The sequence below is a fragment of the Callospermophilus lateralis genome, unplaced genomic scaffold (assembly GCF_048772815.1).
Source record: "Callospermophilus lateralis isolate mCalLat2 unplaced genomic scaffold, mCalLat2.hap1 Scaffold_84, whole genome shotgun sequence".
In the NCBI taxonomy this organism is placed as follows: domain Eukaryota; kingdom Metazoa; phylum Chordata; class Mammalia; order Rodentia; family Sciuridae; genus Callospermophilus; species Callospermophilus lateralis.
The window spans coordinates 1,598,377-1,624,130 of NW_027516477.1; the positions used below are offsets into that span (position 1 = coordinate 1,598,377).

At 43.8% G+C, this 25,754-nt stretch overlaps 1 protein-coding gene across 1 annotated transcript in view; it reads left to right on the plus strand.

Moving 5' to 3' along the window:
* Positions 1–25,754, plus strand: part of LOC143641071 (uncharacterized) — a 170,944-nt gene that overhangs the window by 7,903 nt on the left and 137,287 nt on the right. Inside the window, exons 2-7 of the mRNA XM_077108493.1 lie at positions 3,549–3,569; positions 6,132–6,398; positions 6,619–6,900; positions 8,193–8,486; positions 8,889–9,167; positions 10,166–10,486. Of these exons, the coding sequence (XP_076964608.1) occupies positions 3,549–3,569; positions 6,132–6,398; positions 6,619–6,900; positions 8,193–8,486; positions 8,889–9,167; positions 10,166–10,486 (1,464 nt within the window). The remainder of the gene's footprint in view (positions 1–3,548; positions 3,570–6,131; positions 6,399–6,618; positions 6,901–8,192; positions 8,487–8,888; positions 9,168–10,165; positions 10,487–25,754) is intronic.

The window sequence follows — 25,754 nt, forward strand, 5'->3', positions numbered from 1 at the left end:
GGGCTCCTCTCCAGTAGGAATGAAGGATACTCCGGGGAACAAGAGCCACAGCAGCTCTGAAAGGTGAGAGATGCTGTGCTCTCTTGCTTGGTGAATGAATTGGCAAAAGCATATCATTTTCCCCTCATGGTTTAAATCTAATGTAATTAACCAAGAGAAGAGCCTACTTTTATCCACTGCTAAGAAAGTTATGTTTTTCAGAAATCTGTCCTTTGAAAACGTAATGGATCATCTCTGTCCTGCCCAGCCTTTGCGGCTAGATAGCAACAGATGAGGAGCTCTTAATCTGATATCCCCGAAAACTTTGAACCTCCAAAATTGCCTCTAAAAAACTCTTAACCTTTGTGTATGTCTGTTTGTGGGGAATAATGTGTCTCTGTATTACATCAAGACCTCAAAGGACCATATAATAACAAAGAGCCATTTTTCTAAAGAGTCACCAAATTTGCAGCCCGTCCACTGCCGGACGGGGTCATGTCTTACAGTTAAAACCCTGGGGTCTATAGAATGTTCCAGTGGTATCCCTTCTTTCCTGACTACAGTCCTACCACTCATTCCCTTCTTGGTCACATAATCGAGTTTTTCTCAAACACAGCTTTGATTTGAACCACTTTCATCTTTCTGTCTCTGATGAAAAGCTCACTCAGCACATTCACTGTCCACTCTTCTAGAGGGCAAAACTTCAAAGGGGTCACAAGATAGCGCACATATGGATGCAATTTCTTGAGCCCCCTCTCATCTCCCATGCATAGAGCAAGACAGAGTCTGTCCTCTGGGCTTCCCACTGCCCCTGGGCCCCACAGAAACACATCAGAGAGAAAGGCCTGCACCTCGTAGCTTGGACAGGCTCTGGTCTGCTTCACCTCTTATGCTTATGTATTTATCTCAGGGCAGAAGGCCTTGGAGGAGCGGTCACATCACACAACTAAAGAGAACTATTTGGGGGAATTTGAGTCTGAAATCACCAGTAAAAAGTATGAATTTGTCTGGTTTATGCTTCTGTTGGCATAAACAGTGCTGCTGACCCAGGATGACTGATTGAGACACCCTTTTGGGCCTGACCTAAATATCTTCTTAATCGTACCTCAGCACCCCTCACACTGATGGCCTTGGGGGGAGTTGGGCAGATTCCAACATGAGGGGGAAAAAAAAGGCTCTTGCTGGGCAAGTAATCCTGGTGCTGGTGAAACAGGTTTTTGCCCGTCAAGGTCTATGGTGGTCATTCTCCTCCTGAGCTGCCCAGCCCACCCCACCCCAGATGCATTCTCTGCCCTTCTCAGCTGCTCTCATGCATCTGGCAGGACCTGGTGCGTGGTTGGACTCTATCCACAAGAGACACCAAAAGGGGGTCAGACATCAGGAAGAGAGTCAGAGTGTCTGTGTCCCTGTCCCGCTCTCTCTGGGAGCAGCTGCACCCTCCGCAGTCACAGCGCCCCCTACAGTCCTTCCTCAGTGGTCAGTTTTCACTGGGTTTTTGTAACCGTCCCTCCTCCTCCGGCTTCTTTAGCACTGAGGGTTGTAACGACTTCACACGGTCGCTGGTCTCTGCATGGTTCATTGTTCTGAGCCTATTACTGTAGTACTGCCTACATTTCTCTTGACTGCCCTTTTGTTAAAACTCTTTACTTCTTTCTTTACTTCTTCTTCCTTCCACCACCACTACTACTATTCTCCTCCTCCTCCTCCTCCTCCTCCTCCTCTTCTTCTTCTCCTCCCCTCCTTCCTTCCTTCTCTCTTATTTGGGGCTGGGGATTGAACTTCATGCACAAAAAGCTATACTACCAGCTCCGAGTTCCTCCTTTTAACTAAGGTGGATTCTCTTTCCAGCCTGATACAAGAGCTCTCTTCCGAAATTTATTCTTAAACTTTGGAGTGTAAGAAGACAGACCTGATCTCTCCCATTCCTATGTGTGTTGAGGTCTTTCAGATCACTGTACTGCTAAAGCCTCAAGTAGCCATAGGGTGGTATGACTTCTTCCTTCCTATGTGTATCTGGCTGAAACATTTCATGAAGACATGTAACTTGGGTTGAGCAGAATTTATATCTTTCTGGGACCCCAGACAATACATAATGCCATCTTGCACCATCCTAATCCCATCACCATCTCTAACAAATTCCTATTCGTCTTTCATGTGGTCTGGCTGGAGCTCTGCAGAATAGCATCAGTGTTGGCATGGTATCATAATAATGAAGACAGCATTAAAAAATGTGCATCTTAAGTAGCAAAAAGAAGGTTTCTTTTTGAAAGAGACCAAGCAAGTGTTTTGATTATTAGCAAGTCCAGAACTGAGCATTTGCAGACAGAGCTGAAAGAAGTAGAAAGCGTACCTATAGCAAGAAGACATCTAGCCTTTTAAGAAACACTTTTATCAATTCACACACATCTGAGCAACTCTGTCAAGGAGAAGAATATTCACTTTCTCAGCACTCATGGAGTTTGGGTGGGGACAAAGCTAGCTACTTCCTTTTTTTCTTCTTGATGAAATCCCTGCTGAACTACAGGGCCAAACCCCAGCTTTATCCAGACAGACAGCTGCTCTGCAGACCCGAGCTGCCCCTGACAGTATCTGGGAGAACATCTTGCCTCCAACCTCATGCTGCTGTGGCTACAGCTTCTGTTCCTTGGTGAGTAGGCTGCTAGAGCAGGACCAGGTTGGACCCAGGGGAGAACTCTCTGTTCTGGGGCACAACTCTCTCTGGTGCAATGAGTAGGAATAGATTTCAGGTTCTGACTCAGTACTAGCAGACATTATGCAACTAGGTATTAAGAAAAGCAGGGTCTCAGGAAGTCAAAAGGACCTTGCATCCCTTTACCAAATACCAAATACATCATTTCTGCTTTGATCTCTAGGGAAATTGGAAGGCTTCTTTAAAAGAACTACAAAGAAATTTTCTATTGGGGTGAATTCCATTTCCAGCCCACATGGATCCTACCTCCCCCATCCCCACTCCCACTCCATGCTATCACATTTTGGGCTAAATTCTCACCTCCCTGAACTTTTGGATAGGTTTCATATCTTGCTGATCATAGATGAGATGATGGCTTTTGTTGTAAATACGGCCCGTATAGAGACATGAACATGAAACTAGGTCCAGAATTGGGATGGAGGGAGAAGCAGTGTTGATGAATATGAAAGGCACCCCCTTTTCCTTTGTGACCTTTCCTGGGCTCCGTGTGACTCCCAGGTAGGCAACGTGTCCCAGACCAAAATAGTCAGGAAACAAAAAAAAGGTAGGAGAGGAGCAATAAATATTAAAACTTCTCAGGATATAACCAATAAAATGACAAGCTTTTGGTCACGGGTATGGACAATGCTTATGAACTGGGATAGTAAAATGAATATTGGGTTCCCAGGGGTATTGTTTGTCAGTGGGGGAAGGAGGAAAAAGAAATAGGTGGAATGAGGGAGGGGTGTACGGGAAGGAGGTGGGGAGAGACAGAAGGAAAGAGTGAGATCATGGGGAAGTGCTCAGAGGGTTGTAGCTTTTTTAAAAGTGTGAGGATCTCGGTGATGTGCACTGATCTCTCCGACTCTGTTCCCCACAGCTCCCGCCAGTGTCCAGTCCGGTGAGTTACTCTTTGTTTTCTTAGATCTCTGGGAATTAGATTCACTCTACCAGGCCTGGGAGGGGTGGCCTGTCCTAGTCTCTTAGCTGAGGGCTGCAGGGATCTGGGCCAAGACTAAGGTGGAGAGAAGGAGGATGCAGTGCCTCTCTCTCCTCCCCCTCGTCCAGCTACAGCAGGACCCTCCAATGCCACATTCATCTCTGCTTGGCTGCCTCCTTATTCCATGGACAAGAAGACCCTGCCCTGAGTTTGACAAAGTAACACATGATTTTCCCTTTCCTGTTGAGCCCTGAGATAGGAAAGAAGATAACTGTGAAGGGAAAGCAAAACACGCACTGTGTGGTTGGGAAAACTTCTTCCTGGTTCCGGCTGTAGGGGCTCAAAGTTCCCACCAGAATCCCTGGAAACAGTGAGGGGAAGCGTATTTACAATAGAGTAGAAACAAGGGGCCAAGGAGGCTTTTTGCAGAAAACAAGAATGCCCCTGCATCTTCTAATTGGATTGTAAACTCTTCCATGCCTAACCTGATTTTCCTTAGAATTCTAATATAGTGACATAAAGAGAAAAAATCTGGTTTTATCTGAGACTGCTAAAGCACATTTTCTCCTTTATTCATGCCTTTGAGAACACATCCATTCTCTAATAAGCAGCGGGGTGAGGCTTGTGCAGCGAGGCTTGTAACTTTAAGCAAGAAGGTCCTTAAATTCGTCTCTGGAGCAGCCTCGTGGGATCCAACAAATTTCCTGAAATTATGATAGAATGTGTATATATGTACAGTTGTGCCTGCATCTAGGGAAGGGGTCTGTAGGTAAAATGTCAAAACTCAATGACAGGGGTGGGGCTGTAGCTCAGTGATAGAGCGCTTGCCTTGCATGCATGAGGCCCTAGGTTCGATCCCCAGCACTACATAAAAAAATGAATAAATAAATTAAAATAAAGATACTGTTTCCATCTATAACTAAAAATAAAAATAAAAAAAAAACCCTCAATGACCAATAACCAGGTATCTTAACGGTTAAAAACTTATTGCAGTTCAGGAAAACCTGGTTTTAGCATTTCCCCCTGTCTCTTGCCCTATCATTACTACCAACTTGGTCACATAAATATTACTCCTTAAATATTTCTTTAATCAAGCTGATTATATCTCTATCATCATCACTGAAAAATCTTTCCCACTGTCAATTTGGAGGAAGAACATATTTGGACTCCCATACTCCTCTCTCTTTATCTATGCTGTCCCCCTGCCACCCACCCCCATTCCCTATTCTACTGGCAGAACTTTCAAAGTGGTTAAATGATGTACAGAAGTTGTCCTTGAACTCGTTTGATCACTTTGCACTATTCAGAACAAAAAAAAATTGAGCCTGTGTCTTAAATATATTTAATAGATACATGGAAATAGTGAACCTGGTAAAGATGTGCAAACCCAGAAAATTTAAAAGATGAGAAGATCTATTATCTACGATGGAAGTTCAAAGTGTTTTCTCTCAATTTGGAGACTGTGACCGAGACCTTGCTGTGAGAGGATGATCTCTCTTCGGAGACAGGACCCTGGGCAGGGTCCCGCTACCCCTCCTCCGTAACCTCATACCAGAGCACTGAGCTCAGCACACAGCCTGCACAGCACTTGCATGCCATGTCTCCTCCCTGCAGCAGAATAGCCCAATGTTCAGGTGTGGGATTAGGTGTGTTTATTTTTTTATCAGAACAACAAACATTTTCCCTGGAATCCCACGATTCCAAATTGACATTTGAACCCACATTTTTAGTTCTGTTGCCAACTGAAATGTCCCCCCAAAGCCCAGGTCTACAGGGCTGGGTCTCAGAACAGCATGGTGTCTGGCTCTCCTTCCCTTCTTCAGGAAATGGTCTACAGGCTCCTCCGACTGTTCTTCCTTTTCCTGCTGGGGGCAGAGCCAAAGCACCAAAGCTGCTTATTATTTCCCTAATGAGTACTATCTCCCAAGGGGAGACTATGACCCAACATGTGGAAGGGCCCACTTCCCTTCTCATAGAGATCATCCAGACCCATTCATGAAAACGATTCTCAGAGTCTCTGAAGAAAGCATTGCAGAGGGAACTCGGGAGATTAAAGATGTAGGTCCCCGGGCCAGTGTCTCAGTGACCCGGTTTGCTTCATGCAGGGAGAATATCAGAGAGAAGGCCTTTGGGTTGATGGTACCACTAAACAGAGTCTCCAAGGAATGAAACACGCAGAGAGAGTTAATTATGGCTCCTGTAGGGACCCGCAGTCACTTGGAAGGAGATGCTAGTGGGATCATTTCAAATCCATATTTATTCCAAGTGTTTATTGCTGGGAAGAATGGCATCAAAACCTGTTAACAGACAGAAAACTAACAAGATGTTTGTTGGACAGACTGCCAGGGAGGTGGAGCTCAACTTTACTTAGCGGGGAGGCTCAGAGAGCCAGCAGGACCCAAGGCAACTGCAGATGCTCAGACTGACTCACAATAGAGCTCTGTCCCTTCCCCTTATAAGCAGAAGGGAAGGCACCAGGGCAGGGGGCAGCCTTGTCACTGGGTCCCTTTGCTTCTTTTGTAGGCTGGCTGAGTATCAGCATACCACACAATGTCTATGAAGGAGACCAGGTGGTTATAAGATGCTCTGGGGAAACAAATGACAGGATAAATAGACTAACATACTACAAGGATGGCTTTCAAATATCCACTTACCATAATGCCACAAGCTACACCATTTCAAATGCAAGACGCAGTGACAGCGGCTCCTATTTCTGTAAGGCAGAGAGGACATTATTCCCTCCTATAGGTGTGACAGAAGAGACAAGAACTACGTGGCTCATTGTCCAAGGTGAGGCCCTCACTCTTGGAGTGGATGAATCTGGGAAGGATTAGGTGTTTGGTGGGAAAGGGGGGGCAGGAAGAGAAGACCACACATGGAGGGAGATATGGTGGGTGGGCTGAGAGTCCTTGAATCTGGGTCTGTGTGTTGGGTTCTTTGGGGCCACTTCTCATCAGGAACTCCACAGTCCACAGATAATGGGTAGTCTCTGTGTCATCTCTCCCTCCAGAGCTGTTTCTGACCCCTGAACTGAGAGCCAGACCCCTGCGACCCACAGAGGGCTGCTCCATGATGCTGTCGTGTAACACCCAGCTGCCTTCAGCGAAGTCATCGACCCGACTTCGATACTCATTCATCAGAGATGGCCACACCCTGAGGTCAGGCTGGACCTCAGCAAGGGTTAAGATCCCAGCAACACAGAAAAAAGACTCGGGGCATTATTGGTGTGAGGCCAGGACAGCGTCTCGTCGTGTCTCCAAGCAGAGCCACCCATCCTATATAGAAGTGCAGAGTGAGCATCGACAGGCTGGGGCGCCTGGGCTGGGTCAGGCAGGGATGAGTCAAGCAGGGAAGAATGGGGCACAGCCTGGACCACGGGCTCTCTTCTCAGTTGTGCTCCCCAATCCCTATGGATGAGGGGGCTACCGTGATCCACCTGGGCTCTTCTCTAATAATCTCTGCAGGGATATCATTTCCCCATAACTTTGCTTTACCTGTCAGAGAAGCAGTGATAATAATAATCCCTCTCTGGAGCATTTATCATGAAATGAGCACTCACCAGCAAACCAAGAAGTAAATAAAAAATCATGGTGTTTTGTTTGCAAGAAGTGACCCAACTAGGATGCATGTTTAATGGAGCAATGAAGGCACTAAGTAACAATAATAATTAATAATGAAAGAAATGATTACAACAACCCCCGGCACTTATAAAAGGATCACTGTACGTTTTGCTCAGTTCTAGGAGAATCTCTCTGATGGTCATAAATATCTGCAACAGGGAAGACTTATGCACATTCACCATGTAGAAGGCACTTTTCAGAGCATTTTAACATTTAATAATTATAGCAGCCCTATGAAACAGTACTGTGATGAGTGACTGTAATGTATGCACTATTATTATCCCCATTTTGCGAATGAGAAAACTAATGCCTAGAGTCATTACAAGACTAACTGAAGGGAATCCAGAGCTGCAACTTGATCCTGGTGGCTCTGGTTCCAAGTGTCTGCACTTTTAATCCTCTTGCACCACTTTCTACCTAACAATGGCCGAGATGTTGAGATATTGCCGAACAGCTTCATAGCGAGAAGTGCTTTCTATCTGCATCTCATTTAATCTTCATGAGAACTCTGCGAGGTTAGGATGATTACCCACATGTTTATGTTTGAGAAAAACGAGGATTGGAGGTATTGACTTTCCCAGATCACACGGTGAATGAGTGGCAGAGTTGAACTGTAACTTGCGTCTGCCTGTCTCCCAAGGCTGTATGATCTGCCACCACTCCTACTGCCCCCATGCACCAGGAGGTCAGGAGAGAGCACGTCATTGTAGACACTGGACATTAGTAAGGATATGCGATTGTTACTGACTGGAACATTACAGGGTGGTCCTGTATAACATCCTTCAATATATTATCTTCCCACTTTAAAAACAAACAAACAAAAAAAAAACTCAGGCAAGTGGAGTGGACTCTCCTCTGCCTAAACATTGCATTCAAATATTACTTGCCATAATGCTCCAAAGGTGGTACTGGACTCCACCACTGCCCTGCCTTCCCCACACTGTCTCCTCTTGTGTTCCCGCAGGGGTCCCTGTGTCTCAGGTTTCCATGAAGACCCAGCCCCCAGGGGTTCAGGCAGTTGAGGGGGAGATGCTGGTCCTTGTCTGCTCCATGACTAAAGGCACAGGGGTCACCACATTCTCCTGGCACAGAGAGGACACATCGGAGAGTCTGGGGAGGAAGACGCAGTGTTCCCAGAGAGCAGAGCTGGAGATCCCAGTCGTCTGGGGGAGCCACGGCGGGGGATTCTACTGCACAGCCGACAACAGCTACAGCTACGGCCCCTTGCAGAGCCAGGTGGTGGACATCACTGTGAGGGGTGAGGAGCGTTCTTGCAATCAGCCAGCCAGCGACTCCCAACGGGGGTGGGTTTCCTCCTGCAGCAGAGGGTGCTCTAAAGGAAATGACAAGGCTCGGGGCAGAAGGTGCATGGGAGGGCCATCGTTGTGAGGGTGAAGGGGGCAGTGCCAGCCGCGGAGGCACTGAAGGAGGCTGAGAAGGTGGTCAGGAGGCAGGTTCCCTGGCGTGCTCAGAGGCATGTGTCCAGAAGTCTCCATCCGAGCTCACCTGAGCTCCGTGGGGGAACTGTCTCTGTGAAGTTAGATCAGGAGGGGCCACCTTGAGAAAGGCTCAGGAGGGGAAATTCTGGAGGACCCTCCAGTGAGAGTGAGGGGTGCTGTGATTCCCACCTCCCTCTCCAATGGCACCTCTGCCTCTGCAGTTCCAGTGTCACATCCCATCCTCACGTTCGGTGCCCCTGGGACCCGGGCCTTCATAGGACCTGTGATGGAGCTTCACTGTGGGGACAGGAGAGAATCTCCCCCCATCCTGTACTGGTTTTATTATGAGGACGTCACCCTGGGGAACAGCTCAGCCCCTTTTGGAGGGGGAGCCTCCTTCAACTTCTCCCTGACTGCAGAACATTCTGGATCCTACTTCTGTAAGGCTGACAATGGCCTGGGCGCCCGGCACAGTGAGCTGATGCAACTCAGTGTCACAGGTAGGACCAGCAACGACTTGTGCCCCCTTTCCATTGGATTTCCCCTCCCTCCAGTCAATCAGAGGTCTACCCGAAGTCTCTCAGCTCCCCAGGCCCTCCAACAGGTCTTAACGACGTCACTGGTCCAAAGCTTACAAACGCCTACTATCTGTTTCCCTTTCACCTGGATAACAAAATATGCACAAAACAGATTTGCAAGACACTGTACTGGGGTCAGCTCAGTGTAAGGAGAGGGGTGGGTGAGCATGGAAAAGAGAGGAAGGCATTGCTGAGAAAAAAATCAAGGAAAGACCTTGCACACCCAGAGCTTCCAGTGAACAATTAGATACAACCAACTCTTGTAAATACCTAAGGAAAACGTGGGAAAACCAGGAGTGGAGCACTTCCTGGGGTTTAAATTTTTACTAGGATCACCTCATTTATTTGTTGGTAGAGGCTGAACCCAGCTAAGCCTGCACTCTACCGCTGAGCTACCTGCCAGCTCCTTTGCATCCTCATTAAAAGTGAGTTTTCTACTTTTAAGGACAGGTTAGCCTCAGAAGAACAATTTCAGGAGTTTCCACAGTTTCTATATCCTGCAGCGATTTAAAACAATGTTGGAATTATCTGCAACTTAAAGAGTCTTTGGAATTAACCCCAACAACTTTCTAAAGCCTGCTAGATTCTTATCTTCCTTGTTCAATCTTTTTTTATTAGTCATTTCAAATTTTCCAACGCTTTAAAACACAATTTAAGCCAGAAGTGATGGTGCCCCTTGTAATCCCAAAACTCAACAGGCTGAGGCAGGAGGATCACAAGTTCGAGGTCAGCCTCCACCACTTAGCAAGGCCCTGAGCCACTTAGCGAAAACTTGTCTCAAAAGAAAAAAAAAGGGGGGGGGGCTGGGGATGTGGCTCTAGTGGTTTAGCACACTCCCGGATTCAATCCCTGGTACCAAAAAAAAAGGAGAGGTGGGGGCTGTCAATTCCCAAATGCACCTATAACTTTTCTGTTTGCAGATACTCCTCCAAAAGTCCGCTTGATGAATGGTCCCCACCACTGTGAAGGGCGGGTGGAGATGAAACAGGAAGGTCACTGGGGTACTGTGTGTGATGATGGCTGGGACATGAAGGAAGTGGCTGTGGTGTGTTGGGAACTGGGCTGCCGAGCAGGCAAACACACACCCGCAGGTGTGTTGTACCAACCGGGGGCAGAAGAGGCCCAGCCTGTGCACCTTCAGGAAGCCCAGTGCAATGGGACAGAAAGGACACTGGCTGAATGTGACCAGACCAAGACCTTCAACTGTGGACACAAGGAGGATGCAGGGGCTGCGTGTGAAGGTGGGTGATGGCCGATGGGAATCGTGGGCCAACCAGCTTCTGCCATAGGCTGCTCCCACCCACTCGCTATCGCCCCTTGCCCCTTCAAAACATGCACCCACTCTTGCGTTGTGTGAGATCAGGGCCAAACCATCAGTTCACATTAGGTTTCCCCAGAGTCATAAAGGCCTCTCCTAGGTCTCCGATGATTACTGCCTTTCTGTCATCTTATTAATAACACAAACCATTCGTATTTTTATCGCCATGGATTGGGGCACAAGGCCCAGAAAATAATTATGAAATCCTGGAGTTACATGGTCTGGGTGATTGTCATCAAGGTGACCCCACTTCCTTTTTGTATAATCTCTTCTGTTCTTCTGAGCTCTCTCCTAAACAAGCCTATTCGTCAAAATCAAGCCCTGGATTCTAGTGGGAGAGAATGGGGGTGGGGGGACATGTTGGAAAGACCCCAGGTCTGCCAACTTAGTCACGCCACCAACCACAAAGGACAAAGCTCATTGAGGGTGAAAATAAAATGAGACCTCTGACGGTGCCAACACATCCATACAGCCAGGGAGACTGCTCTCTCCAGTCTCAGCTCCCAGCCTCCAGGGAACCCTACAAGCCAGAAGTAGAGAAATAGACTTTTAGAGGTTCTCAGTGAGAAGAACCTAAAGGTTCCAGCGGCCCCTGCCCACTCTGAGGAACTGGTAAAGGCTGCAGTTAGTTCGGGGAAACGGAGTCAGTATTGGGCTCTGAAAAGGACCTAGAACGTGGAGTCCACAGTGCAGAGCCTGAAGCCCGCATTCCCCACACACCAGCCCTGGAAGCAGCCAGCTTCTCTGAGGCTCATTCTCCTTGTCACAAAGTGGGATCATGTCTAATCCAACTTCCCTGCCCAGGGGGGGTAAAATCCACACTCAAAGACGTGGTGTGCAGGACCGAATCTGGAAAGTTCAAATCTGGCTAATTCAGAGCGGTCAGGAGGAGGGAGGAGGTCCGAGGTTGGAGCTGACCTCCGCCATCCTGGGTCTCACTTCTTCTTGGGAGATCCCTTGAGTTTTTTCTGGAATATCTGACCTGGATCTCCCCCTCCTGATCCGCTGGTCTCCTTGTCTCCACCGCGTTCTTGCCTAGTTGGGCCTCACAGGCCTGGTTGGTCCCACAGCTCCGGTAGCTTGTTCTGTTCCCTTGGGCAGAGGCATCAGCCTGAGATGGACAAACAAGGAATAAAACTGGGGTGGGCTGGGCCCCCAAGTCTGATAGAGACACACATCAGCCACATTTCTAATCTTCAGAAGGAACTGCTGTTCTGATCCTTCCAAAAGGTTTTTGTAAGTACGTGGCTATATATGAATGAATACATACTGCAATTGATTGTTCTGCTGACTGCACATTGTTTTATATCACTTACTAGATGTAGCACTGTGGATACTGGGGAAGACTCCCTAGAGCCAGCACCGATGTGGACTCAGGGTGCTCCGTGAAGCAGGCGTGGTGGTGCAGGTCTGTAATCCCAGCGGCTCCGAAGGCTGAGGCAAGAGGATCGCAAGTTCAAAGCCGGCCTCAGCAAAAGTGAGGCCCTAAGCAACTCAGTGAGACCCTGTCTCTAAGTAAAATACAAAATAGCTGGGGATGTGGCTCAGTGGGCAAGTGCCCATGAGTTCAATCCCCAGTTCAAAAAAAAAAAAAAGAGAGAAAGTTTCCCTGAGCATGACCCTTGTCATTTGGAGTTTTTTTCTGTTTTGTTTTGTTTTTTGTTTTTTTTTTGTTGTTGTTGTTTTGTTTTTTTTGGTTCCATGAGCTTAAATGAAATACTTTTTTGTCTGATTGACAATTTTTTACTCTCTCTCTCTCTATGTGGGGATTTTTTCCTCTACTAAGAAAACCAGTTATTCAAAACTGCTGGGATTGTACTTCTGTCTTTCTCCGTGTTTAGATCAACTAGTTTGTATGTCTTCAAGAAGTAAAAATTCTACCTTGTTGTGTACCTTTCTGAAATGCAGATTCAGGATTTAAGTACTGCTCAGAGCTATGGAAAAGATAATCAGATCAACCATCTAGCTTTTACACACTGGCAAATGATCAATCTAAATAAAACTGCCAAACCTTTAAGGATCTTCTCGTCCATTTTTTGGAATGCTGATGTACATGTGTACTGATGTTGGTGATTTGTCTGTGGCTTATAGATAATGACAGCTCCCATAAATTAAAAACTGTTCAATTAGCCCAAATGCCTTTTGATTCTCATGACATAAGTAAATATTTAACAAGTTAAACTCGTTGGTGAAATCAAAGTAAGGATAGCTTTAAGGTCACTCGCACATGAGCTGTGGACCTGCCAATCAACCAGGGAAATATTTGTCTCTGTTAAACGTTTAACATACAACGTTCACTGCTTTCTATATACAGCAACTTTTAGGGTTTTGGCAATAAATACATAAATAATTTTTTTTAGTTTAGCAATGAAATGTTAAGAGAAGAAAGTCCACAGATATAGAAAAGACACACTCATGCGCATGTATACACTTACATACACACATACACTATGTATTTACGTGCTTTCTTGAAGAACCATTTTAGTTTAAAAAAAATTTTGATTTTACACTAAATTTAGTGTAAAAATTTTTGCATTAAAGTTTTTTTTTTCTTCTTTTTTAGTTATATGTGACAGTAGAATGCATTTTGACATATCATATACCTCCGATTCTTGTGGTTGGACATGACATGGAATTACACTGGTCATGTATTCATATATGAACATAGGAAAAATATGTCTGATTCATTCTGTCATTCCCATTTCTATCCTCCTCCCTTCTCCTCATTCCCCCCTGTCTAATCCTGTTAACATATACTCCCCTGTCCCATTGTGGGTCTAGCATCCACATATTAGAGAGAACATTCAACCTTTCACTTTGGGGGATTGGCTTATTTCACTTAGTATGATAGCCTCCAGTTCCATCCATTTACCAGCAAATGCCATATTTCATTCTTATTCATGGTTGAGTAGTATTCCATTGTGTATATGTACCACTGAAGTTTTGGGTTTTGCTCTTAAACTGTCCTCTCAAGAAAGCAAATCTCGGGGCTCGGGATGTGGCTCAAGCAATAGCGCACTTGCCTGGCATGCGTGTGGCCTGGGTTCAATTCTTAGCACCACATACAAACAAACATGTTGTGTCTGCCGAAAACTAAAAAATAAATATTAAAAAGTTCTCTCTCTCTCAAAAAAAAAAAAAAAAAAAAAAAGCAAATCTTGATCCCAAGAGGCTTTTTATTCTAATTTTTCTTTTTTTTTTGAGCATGCAAATGTAAAGGACAGAAAAGGCTACTTGCTCATCCTATAAGCCCTCTACACTTTGATGTTAGTGTTTAGTAATGTTTACTAATATTTACATCTCAAAAATATTTGAGTGAATTGTTTCATTTAGAAATTATTAATTAAATTTTGCATCTGTGTATATGGAGAGAAGAAAAATAGCATACTTTTTTTCAGATTAGACATCTGTATTGACAAATAATTTATAGAACATATTATGTGCTCAGTTTTATGTGGTAGCTCTTATTTTTAGAAAAAAGTTCAAAAGTGATTTGGGTATTATAATTGGAATTATATTATAATTTTATTACTATCATTGTTTACTTTTAGGAGAAATTTGATATTTTTATACAAAGCAATCTTTAAATCCAAAAACAAGATTCGCTGTTCCACTTATGTTGTCTTTAACTAGATCACTCAGCAGTTATCTATTAATTAAACTCTCATGAATTTTACCTATTTCTTGTTGATTTTACTTTAGGATTTGTATACTCTTGAAGTTATCATTTGGAATATTTATTTCATTATATTTCCCAGTTGTCTATTTTAGCACATGGGATAAATATTGGGTCTCACCCTGGTTGATTCTTGTTCCCAAGTATTTCACAGAGTTATCATTTCTAATATTCTCAGTTAATTCTCTTAGGTTTTCTAAGTGTACGATCATATCTATGGAATATTCCACTTTCTTCTACCAATATATGTACACATGCTTCTTTCTCTTCCTAAATGCGTTGGCTGATCTTTTTTAGAACAATGTTGAATAATTGTGATGATAATAGGCACCCTTGCTTTATTCATAGATCTAACAGGATGACTTTGAGTTTCACCATTAACTGTGAGGCAGCCTTCTAAAGTAAGAGATGTGCTTATAATATCAAGAGATTATCTACTATAAAGAGCACTAAAAATTTTGTTTACTATGTATTTGGAAGTAGATATTGATTGGCGGGGTGAGGGGGTACTGGGGATTGAACCCAAGGGTGCTCTACAAATAAACTACATTCCTAGTCTTTTATTTTGAGGAAGGGTCTCACTAAGTTGCCCAGGCTGACCTGGAATTTGAGATCCTCCAGGCTTAGCCTCCTGAGTTGTTAGGATTAAAAGCCTGTGCAACCATGTCTGGCAAGATGCTGCATTTTTAAAACATCTTCCTGGTGTTATTTTTGCTCCTTTTTCATTTATTATGATGAATTATATTAACATATTTCCTAATAATAAGATTTGCAACCCAACCTGAGTGTGATGTGTATTAATATTCTGCTGAATCCTATTTGATATTATCTTATGTAAAAATTTTTCATAGATGCTCATAAAGAGGATTTATCTGCAATTTTTAAATTCTTTCTTTGAAAAAGCTTTGATAACAATGCTATATTGGTTTTTATTATGTTAGCAGGTTTCTTTCTCTATGATGAAAAAATTTAAATATGTCTACATTTTTTTTCTTGAAGATTAAAAAAAAATAGTTAATGTGATATCTGACCTGATATGCTTGGAGGTGTGGCTTCCTAATAATATTTTTGGTGTTTTTCATGACTATTATTCTACTTATTTAACTATCTCTTCTTACATAAAATTTGGTAATTTGTATTTTCCTAGAAAATGATCCATTCAAAGTAGGTTTTCAAACGCTGTATATTTCTTCATTCTCCCTTCCATCTTGATTAGGCTATTCAATGGTGTATCTATTTATTTTTCATGGAAAAGCCTTTGAGTTTATTCATATATTCTATTGTGAAGTTTTGGATTGTTTTATTCATTAGTATCTGCTTTTATCTTAATGGGTTTTGTTGATATTTTCTTCAGTTCTTGACACCAATGCCTATTTCATTCATTTCTAGTTTTTCCTCTTGTAACTCTTTCCAAGTGTTTAATGAATTTCCCTGGGAACAATTTTAGTCGTATCCCTCAGATTTGGATATGTAGTGTTTTTATTATCATTTTGGGGTCTCAATGTTTCTTTTTTTTATTTCTCTTTTGTCCTCGAAATTGATTTAAAGAGGTATTTTTAATTACCTGTTGATAAGATTTTTCCCGTAATTTTGTGATTTTTTAAAAAATAAAAACTAATTTGATTGCATTTGTAATCATCCCAGATCATCTTTCTGACCTAAAAGATGGCTGACTTGTGCAGATGATCCACGACTACTTAAAAGTAAGTGAGTCCTCTGTTCCTGGGATCCAGAGTTCAGTCTTCATCATACCATTCAAATCGAACGCTTCCTCATTCTTCATCCACTTGATCTGCTCCGTCTAAAGGTGTCATCTGTGATTGTCATTGTGCTGAGGTTTATTGCTCTTTGGTTTCCTGCCTGCCTAGGCATCGGGTACTTTGATGCCATAATATTTAATTCCAGAGATTTACGAGGCTTGGAGACCTACATTTTAACCGCTTCCACTTCGGTTCATTCAGTGCTGTTTTTCTTGACAGATCTTGTCCATCCCTTTACTTTTAATTTTCCAGAACCACTTTCTTTGAGATATGTCCCTTAAACATAATGTGTGGTTGACTTTGGGCTTTGTGCCAAACATAAAATTCCCTTTATTTTATCCCACGATGTCTTTTCCCTTCCTAACACTTTTTGGTTTTGTGTGTCTTGTTTTCCTTCCTTTTCATTTTGTAACCTTGTGCAGCGTTGATCCCTCAGTTCCTGGCTCACTGCCATTCTTGGTCCACGCCAATTTTTATCTCTCGTTTCCTTTATCTCCGTGTATCTTTATTCACTATTCCCTTTTCCTAGCATCTCAATCATTGTAATGTGTTTGATGTGTGTCCTTCACTTATGTCTCATTTCTAGGGAGCCTAAAACATCTATTTCCATATAGGATTGAGCTACACTTTGCACTATTTTTGATCTCCCTGTGTTCTGTGCACATCTAGGTTATTGCTTCTAACTTTGCACATTACTCCCCCATGTTTTCCTCATTCAGCCACCCAGCAGTGGACCCCTCACTTGCCCCCAACCTGTCACAACAATAACCACTGGCAAACTTCTGTGTCCCATCCTGGGTCTGTATGAGACTTTCCTTTCTCTCCTACCCTGGGGAAGGACTGGTAGAATGGGTCATGCCAGCTGGTCCCCAAAGTGGCTTCTACCCCCCAACAGAATGTGAACATTTCCTAACCCCAAATCCCAACTAGCCCTTGGCACCATTCAATGCTCTAATTTTGACAATCAGATGGGATAAAGAGAGACATAGAATGGGTGTTGGTTGCCATTTTTCTGATTATAAGCATCTTTGAAAATGCTTGTCATCTCTTGGGGCTTCCTCGTCTATGAAATAACTGCTTTATGTCCTCTCCCCATTTTACTAATAGAAGTTCCGTCTTTTCCTGGTTGATAACACAGGAGCTACTGTTTTCTCTAAATAAGTCCCTTGTTTTACACTTAGTAAACATCATCTCCCACTCTCATCATCAGCCAATTTTGTTCAGAGTGGCTTTTGCTGAGCAGACTTTTTTTTTAAATTTTTTTCTGAAATCAAATTTATTAGTTTTTTTTGTCCTTTAACTTGTGTTTTTAGTTTTGTTTAAGAATTTGTTTCTTCCAGGCTAACAGTGACTTGGGAGGCTCAGGCAGGAGGATTGCAAATTTGAGGCCAGCTTGGGTGACTTAGGGAAACTCAGTGTTAAAATAAAAATAAAAAAGGCTGTGGATGTAGCTCAGGGTAGAGTGCCCTTGGGTTCAATCCCCAGTGCTGTAAAAAAAAAAGAGAAGAATTCCTTTGTGACTCAAAGTCACCATGACATCTTCCCAGATTCTCTTCCTTTAACTTTATAGTTCTCTTGTTTATGTGTTTATCTTCTAGGGTCTAACCTTTATATTTGATTTTAGGCATATGTCCAATTTTTTCTCCATAAAGTAATCCAATTTTCCCAGTATCAAGTATCATCCATACATTTCCTGTTTCTTGAAGAATCACTTTACACTGGGCACGGTGGCTACATGCCTGCAATCCCAGTAACTCAGGAAGCTGAGGCAGAGGATGAAGGCCAGCCTGGACAACTTAGCAAGAGCCTCAACAAACTTAGCAAGACTCTGTCTCAAAATCAAAAATAAAGAGGACCTGGGATAGAGCTCAGCACCCCTGAGTTCAATCCCCAATACCAAAAAAGAAAAAAAAAATTGTTAGTGTTCATATATATGTAGGGTCTACTTATGACTCTCTGTTCTGCTCCACTGGTTTATTTGTTTGATCTGATACATACATTATTGACTTATGCACACATTGATTGTATTGCTTCTAATCTGTCTTAGCATCTAATAATAGAAGGCCCTTATTTGTTCTTTTATATCAGTTAACCTTGCCTCTGATAGATTTTTGTTATTCTATAAAAACTTTATAGTTAATATATTGCATGGTTCAGAAAAAAATCTAGACAAAATTTCCAGTGGAGTTTTACTGAATTTATCAATTAATTTGAAAGACGCAGACTGGTGATTCTTTCCATATCCCTGTTCAACCCCCCTATTTGGCCTGTGAAAAAGACAGATGTGTTCTGGAGAATGCAGCGGCCACTCCAGATGTGGTTTTGTTACATTCAATTCACTTCCTAGGAGCATCTGCTGTGTAGCTTTCGACCGGGAAAGTGCCTTTCCCCGCTTTTATTCCTGGTAGTTGAGACCACCAAAGGCCCTTGAAATTCACTTTCAGTCTCCTAACTTAAGAGTTGTGACAACTCTCCAACCCTCTGCCCTATCACGGACCTTACTTTCTCCACTCCATAGATATCCTAGCAGCCTATTCTATGAATGAAATCATGTTGATTCAATCTGAGAACAAAGAAGCAACTCTAGACACTGTAGCAAGACACATGCAAGCTGAAGGGCGGTGAACAAACTCCATCTTGGTGAAATTTTTGAAGGTCCAGGGTTTTTTTAGACACTTCGAAACATGACTTCCAAGACAAAGGACAAATTTTAGAGAAAAACCATTTCCTTCTCTGTATATAACTCTTTTCTTTTTGAAAAACAACTTCTGGCTTTGTTACAAGGCCCCAGTATAAACTGAACCATTGTCCATCAGCCACTAAGTTGCGTGAGTCCTTGGCTGCCTGTCATGAAGTGGTAATGACTTGACTTAGTAAACCAAAATTTTCTCATGCACAGCAAAACCATATTATCATCCATCTCCTGTGATAAAGACCAGAACAGGGGCCTGAGATTGTGGCTCAAATTCACCCAAGTGACCTCAGTTCAGTAGCCTGCGATGGACGGGGGCTACAGAGAGGATTTTAAAAAGCAAACTAATTAATCTGAGGGCCACACAGTCTATCTCTGCTGGAGACACTGCAGCTCTGTGACACCTGAATGTTTGAGTATGGAAGAAAAGATATTAACTACTCAGACATCCCTTAAGAATGAAAGGAGGTGTTTGGGTTTGAGTAAAATAAAACACAACCAATAACAACAAAATGCTCAAACTTTGACAAGTCACCACAGGCTCCAGTGGCCAAGTCCAACCATCGAAGAAACATCTCAGAACCTTAACAACTTTTAAACAAGGAAGACCTAAGTCTGGGACAAGCCAGGCTCAGTGGTACATGTCTATAATCTCAGGAACTCAGGAGACTGACATGGGAGGATCTCAAGTTCAAGGCCAGGCTGACCTCAGTGAGACCCTGTCTCAAAATCAAAAACAGAAAGCACTGTCAATGCAGCTCAGTAGTACAGTGTACCTAGGTTCAATTCCCAGTACAAAAGAAGGAGGAGCAGGAGGAGGAGGAGAAGGAGGAGGAGGAGGAGGAAGAGGAAGTTCAGGGCAAATTTAGCTCTCTTTATGGGGCTATAATGGGGGAGAAAAGGAGCTGCTTTGTGGAAAGAAGGCAGAATGACTCTAATGGGAGAAAGCTCTTCTTCTACAATGCCCTCCGACAACATCTTTGAAAGGGAGACGTAAGTCGTATTCATTGTACCCTGTAGTCTGTGTGTCCCAGGTTCTGGCGCTGAGGACATTTTATGCTTCTCACCAGAAACATGAGTCCTACTGTGCTGTAAAAAATGTCTGGATCTTCTCTAGAGCTCATCTGACCTCCTATCCTAAAAGCCAGATGCTAATAGTCCCTGAAGGAGAGTCCAAGAACCCGATCTTTCCAGAGATGAGGGATCCACCTTCATTTCTGCCTTGTCAGAAATGGCAGAGCTCGGGCTGAAGCAAGCTCATTGGCTTCCCATTCTGGATACAGGGGGTGGGAAGGCTCCAGGTGTACTGATGTCAGAGAGGGGACAGAAAGGTCACAGGGTGTGGGAAGAGCGTCGTCAACTATCTCAGATGCATGTAAATAGTGAGCGTCTGAGGGCCTGTCTGTCACACTGAGGGTGAGCAGAAACAAAAATATTTGTTTCTTCTTTTCTGTTTTGTTCCTAAAAATGGGGTACTCCTTGAAAGCAGCCAGGTCATATCAGCCATCCTGGTCTCCTCTGTTTTTCATTGGTGCACAAAACTGGGGCAGATATGACATTCTAGTAACCTTAAGATTTAAAATGTCTCCACATTCCTGTATCTTTGTCCTCCCAGTCAGTAAAACCACCATATATTTTCTGTAGTTATAGAGCGTTCATCAGTTAGCCATAGAGGTTGTGGGATAAGTAGGTAGGGTAAGTAGGATGATTCCTTCTGATACCAAGCTGATAATCAACTAGGAACCCCACTCTATAAACCTGGGACAACACAGGAAGAGACCAGAATAGGCTGGAACAGAGAAAACACTCCATCAAGAAAATAGTTAGTCTTGCTGGGTGGGTTGGTGCACGTCTGTAATCCCAGCAGATCAGGAGGCTGAAGCAGGAGGATCATGAGTTCAAAGCCTGCCTCAGAAAAAGTGAGGCCCTAAGCAACTCAGTGAGACCCTAAATAAAATACAAAATAGGGCTAGGGATGTGGCTCAGTGGTCAAGTGCCCCGAGTCCAATCCCAATCCCCCTCCCTAAAAAAAATTAAAAAAAAAATGAGGAAAGAAAAGAATTAGTCTTGAGATAAATTGGGAAAATAGGAGAAGAAAGATGAATTTGGGGTGCTCAATAGTAACCTTTAAATCAGGGTCAGCAACCTCCCTCATGTCTACTCAGTGAGCTCCCAGATGCATGCCTAGTGATGTCTCTGGAGTCACCCACCCTGACCTTCCTGAGTTCCCAAATGCTGGGAGCCATCAGCCAAGTAGGTATGACAAATTCCTTGCCAGCTTACTCCCATGCTGTCTAGTGGAAGGACTTCTGAAAGGTGACCTTGCTCAAGGACCAGGGCAGGATCCGTGTTTAGGGTGTTCCCCCTTTAGAATAGGGCAGTTTAGCATAATAGGAGAGTAGGGTGTTTCCCCTTTAGAATAGGGTGGTTTAGTAATAGGAGATTAGGGTGTTCCTCTTTTGGAATAGGGCGTATCCTGCTGCTGAGTTCCTCTTGAGTGCTTAGGGTCAGACAGTATTTTTTGAGAGACAGAAGCCCATGTGGTGTGGATTTAGGCAGGAGTGGATTTGGGCGGATTGGATTTGTGCAGAGAACCTGGATTCCCCCAGAACGTGTTTGTAGACGGCCGGTGTGAGTTCGGGAATAAAGAATTGCTGTTTGAATCTACAAGCTGTGTGGAGACTCGTGATTTGTGCCCAGCCGAGAGACTGCGGCACCCAAAGTGATCTGCATCGAGATGCCACATATTTCCTAATGAGGAGATAGGGGTTTTGCCTTCCTCCACAGAAATCCATTCAAAATGATTCTAATTTCAAGTAGCAGATTCTGTGGTTTCTCCCAGATCCCCTGTCGGCAGTAAAGGACTCACTTCTTTCCGATTTCTGGGGTTCTACCAGCAGATAGCCTTCAGTTATCACCCCTTTTTAGGCAAGTGTCTTGGCCACTTCATCCAAAGTCATCCTCCCTTTGCAGAGCAATATCAACACTAGGCTATAAAGGCAAGGCCCCGTCACCCCACCTCAGCACCACCTGGACAGATTATCCCAGAATGCAGGCTGTGTATGGGGTTGGCTGAGATGAGACCTTCATGATGAAAACTCAGCTTCGTTTTCTCCCCAAGAGCTTCGTCCTCTCCCTCTGACAGTTCTTGATTCTGAGATACCCTGGAATACACGTCCTACCTGTTCACTTCCATCTCCACACCTACCTCCCTGAAAACCCAACCCGCAACATCTTGTGCTCCCCCAGTGATCTCCATGTTGATGCTAATGGTCAAGTCCCAGACCAACGCCCTCCCCAGGGCAGGGTGAGTGCTCAGTGTCAAGGTCCCAGAGGAGGCCACATTCTTTCAGTATGGAGAGGGCAGGACAGGTGGGGAGAGGATGCATTTCCCAAAGAGAGAACTCAGGATCTGTGTTGTAAGAGAGACTGACCTTGGGAAGAGCTGTGGCCATATTTTCAGGGGGCAGAATATGTACCACTGTGGAAAAGCACATTTACATTCATTCACTCAACCAGTAATTCTCAAGCGAGGGCCAAAAGTATCTGTCAACAGATGAACAGATAAAGAAAATATTGCATATAACACAATGGATGTTTATTGATGTCGTGGTTTAGATGTGAGGTGTCCCCAAAAAACGTTCGTGAGAAATGATTAGATTATGAGAGCTGTCGTCTAATCAATGGGTTAATAATCAATAATTAATTAATGATGGACTAATTATTTGAAAGGACTGCTTTACTGGGTAGTAACTGGAGGCAGGCAGGGTATGTGGCTGAAGGAAGTAGGTAACAGAGGGTCTGCCTTTAGGGTTTGTGTTAGTCCCTGGCACCTTCTCTCTGCCTCCTGGCAGCCAGCCGTGAACTGAGCTGCGCTCTTCTGTGGCACCCTTCCACCACCGATGCTCTGCCACATCTCCAGCCCAGAGCAATGGAACCAGCTGACTGTAGACTGAACCTCTGAAACCATGAGCCAAAATGAACGTTCCCTAACACAATTTATTCAGCCATAAAAATAGAACTAAATCGTGTCATTGACAAGAAAATGGATAGAACTTGAGAGGCTTGTGTTAAGCCCAACAAACTAGACTCAGATAATCAAGAGTTTCACGTTTTCTCTCATATGTGGGAGCTAGAGAGAAAAAAGGAGTGTGTGTGTGTGTGTGTGTGTGTGTGTGTGTGTGTGTGTGTGAAAGAGAGAGAGAGAGAGAGAGAGAGAGAGAGAGAGAGAAAGGTCTCTCAGGAAAACAGAAGGACGACTAGGCTATATTAAAGTAAAAGAAAGGGATCAAGGGGAGGAAGAAGGAGAGAGGAAGGGTAAGTATTGGGGGGTCATTACATTTGTGTCTATATCACAGTCAATCCCACTTTTATGAATAATCACAATGCACCCATTGGTAAAATCAATTAAAATGCTTAAAGCTTCTGCAGTCACTTTCTGTCCTTCAGTTCTCAGCAAAAGAAACAGACTCACAAGACAATATAAACACTGAGGGATTCATCATAGGAAGGTGGCCTTGCACATTTGTGAGAACTGTTAAAGTCTATGGAAGACTAGTTCTCAGTGTGATGGGGCAGCCAAAGTCCACAGGCAGGCAACTGAAGGAAGAGAAGATACATGCACCTCTGAACATGAGCTGGAGCCCACATCAGTCACCTCCAGCTGACAAGCCATGATGAGCGTGTCCTGCAGAAGGTGACACCCTCCATCACTAAGCTAAACATGAAGAAGTCCAGGAGAAAGAAGGTGGGGAGAAGACTGTGGGAGATGGAGTTGCTTCCTACCACTAGCAGCAAATAAAGCTAGCTAAAATGAGAATGAGCTGCTACATTCTTGGGTGTGGATGACCCTCTAAGTAAGAAAAGAAAGTAGCTGCTACATCATCTCCACCTTCCAAATATTGTGCAAGATGTCTCCTGGGGTCCATGCTAACCTGGGACTATGCAGGACAGGGAGCTCTGGGAAACACAGTTCCAATCTAGAAAGTTGACACAATATCTGCTTAGCACATTTCTCATCCTTGCTCCTACTCTATCCCCTAAACTGGAAACATGATATCAAAATACCATGAATTTTGTTAGATAGACTTGGGTTCATCTCCAGCTCTACCAGATATACACCTTTAGGAAAATCAACTCATTTTGTAGAATCCCTCCGTTTCCTCTTTATAACATGAGCATGTTAATTCCCATGCGTCACTAGCAGCACAATCAATCTTGGAGGTTCCAGCAAGGGGCGATAGGGGGTTAGAAAACAAAGACTCACAGGTGCAGATTTTGAAGATAAATAGCTGGGGTCAGGTGGAGTGCTGCTCTCTGATGTAGAAGCAGATCTGAAGAGTTACTCTAGCAATCCTTATTTATACCTTTGTATTCAGGGAAGTCACAGAACTAGAAACATCTGTCGCTTTTCCACAGTGGCAATGTGCAATGTTAGGAACTTTCTTTAAAGCTCCAGCAAGTTCATTGTTTAAAGTTACTGTTGAGCAGGCAACAGCACTAGTAAGAGAGCTGGTGAAACATTGTGGCTGTCTAGCAGAAGAGTTCCTCTATTCTCAGGAACTTCGTGCCCCAGATCAAGGTCAAGACTGATAAGACTCCTGCATAGAGCTTCCTCACGCAGGGCTAAGCATCCTGTGCCCTTGCATGGGAACATTCCCAGGCACTAGGCACGCCACAGCCATAAGATCATCAGAGACCCCAGACTCAGACACTGCTCTTCCACTCTCTGTCATTGCTCTCCACATTCCCATTTTATTATTTTGTTGAACTTAAGTTGGACTTGAGTGTTATGACTTAAAATTCCCTTAATAAGCATGAGTCTCATTCCCTTCCTCCTTCATTCCTTTTTTCCTTCCTTCCTTCCTTCCTTCCTTCCTTCCTTCCTTCCTTCCTTCCTTCCTTCCTTTTTTTCAGTGCTGGGGATGAAACCCAGAAACCTAACACATGCTAGGCAAGCACTCTGCCCCTGAGCTACATCCCCAGTCTTTGTTAGTTTATTTTGATACAGGGTTTCACTAAGTTGCCCAGACTGGCCTCAAAACTGACAATCCTCCTGCCTCAGTCTTCTTAGTAGCTGGGATTACAGGCCTACACCAACACACCTAGCTTCCCTCTCTTTCCATGAATTACTTACTCTCCAAGAATCTAGCAAGGACTGAATAATACCTTTATCACTCAATCCACACCTGTCATCCTTCCCTCCTGAGGACTTCTCGGGACTTTGTCACATGTTGGTACACAATAAAAGAAGCATGTCCTTTCCCACTCAGGGGTGCTTCCCAAGCCATGGTCTTCTATATGCTATCCTCGAGTCAACCAAAGAACCCTTGCAATATGCCTGTGTCCCATAGACTCCCTTCCATGTGGACTTCACAATATGGCTGGGCCTTTTCTGCCCAAAGGAACATTCAGACACCCAGTCTGTATCCCCCAGCCTTTGGTGGATGATTTGCTTTTTAGATCATTGGTTCTCAACTTTGCTTTACATTGGAACCATCTGAGAAGTTATAAAAGAGTGCTGATTCTAGGGTCCCATGTAAAAATCCCCTGGGGGTCTGAGGTGATTCTAAGGGATCAAGATTTTGTACTTTGGATCAATCCCCATGTGATACTAATATTCAGCTAAAGTGAAAACCATGACTTTAGGTCTTACAGGACCCCACACATTCACTGTCCCATGATGGAACGTAGCCTTATTCATTATGATCAGTCTCTCTGCTGTTTATTTTCTTTGGACCTTGGAGAATGAATGGTATATATTTGATATTATAGAGCTGTCATAACGAAGTGCCACAGTTAGGTGGTTAAAACAATGCCCATTTAATTTCTCATAATCCAGAGGCTGAAAGTCCAAATTGAGGTATTAGCAAAACGGATTTGTTTGGGGGTCTCCTTCATTTGTCTTCTCCTGTGTCTTCACATGGTGTTTCCTTTGTGTGTGTTGTGTCCTACCTTAATCTCTTCTCATCAGCACATGGGTAGGATTGGATTAGAGCCCACGCTAATAGCCTCCTTTTAACTTAATCACCTCTTTAAAGACCTAATCTCCAAGTACATTCAC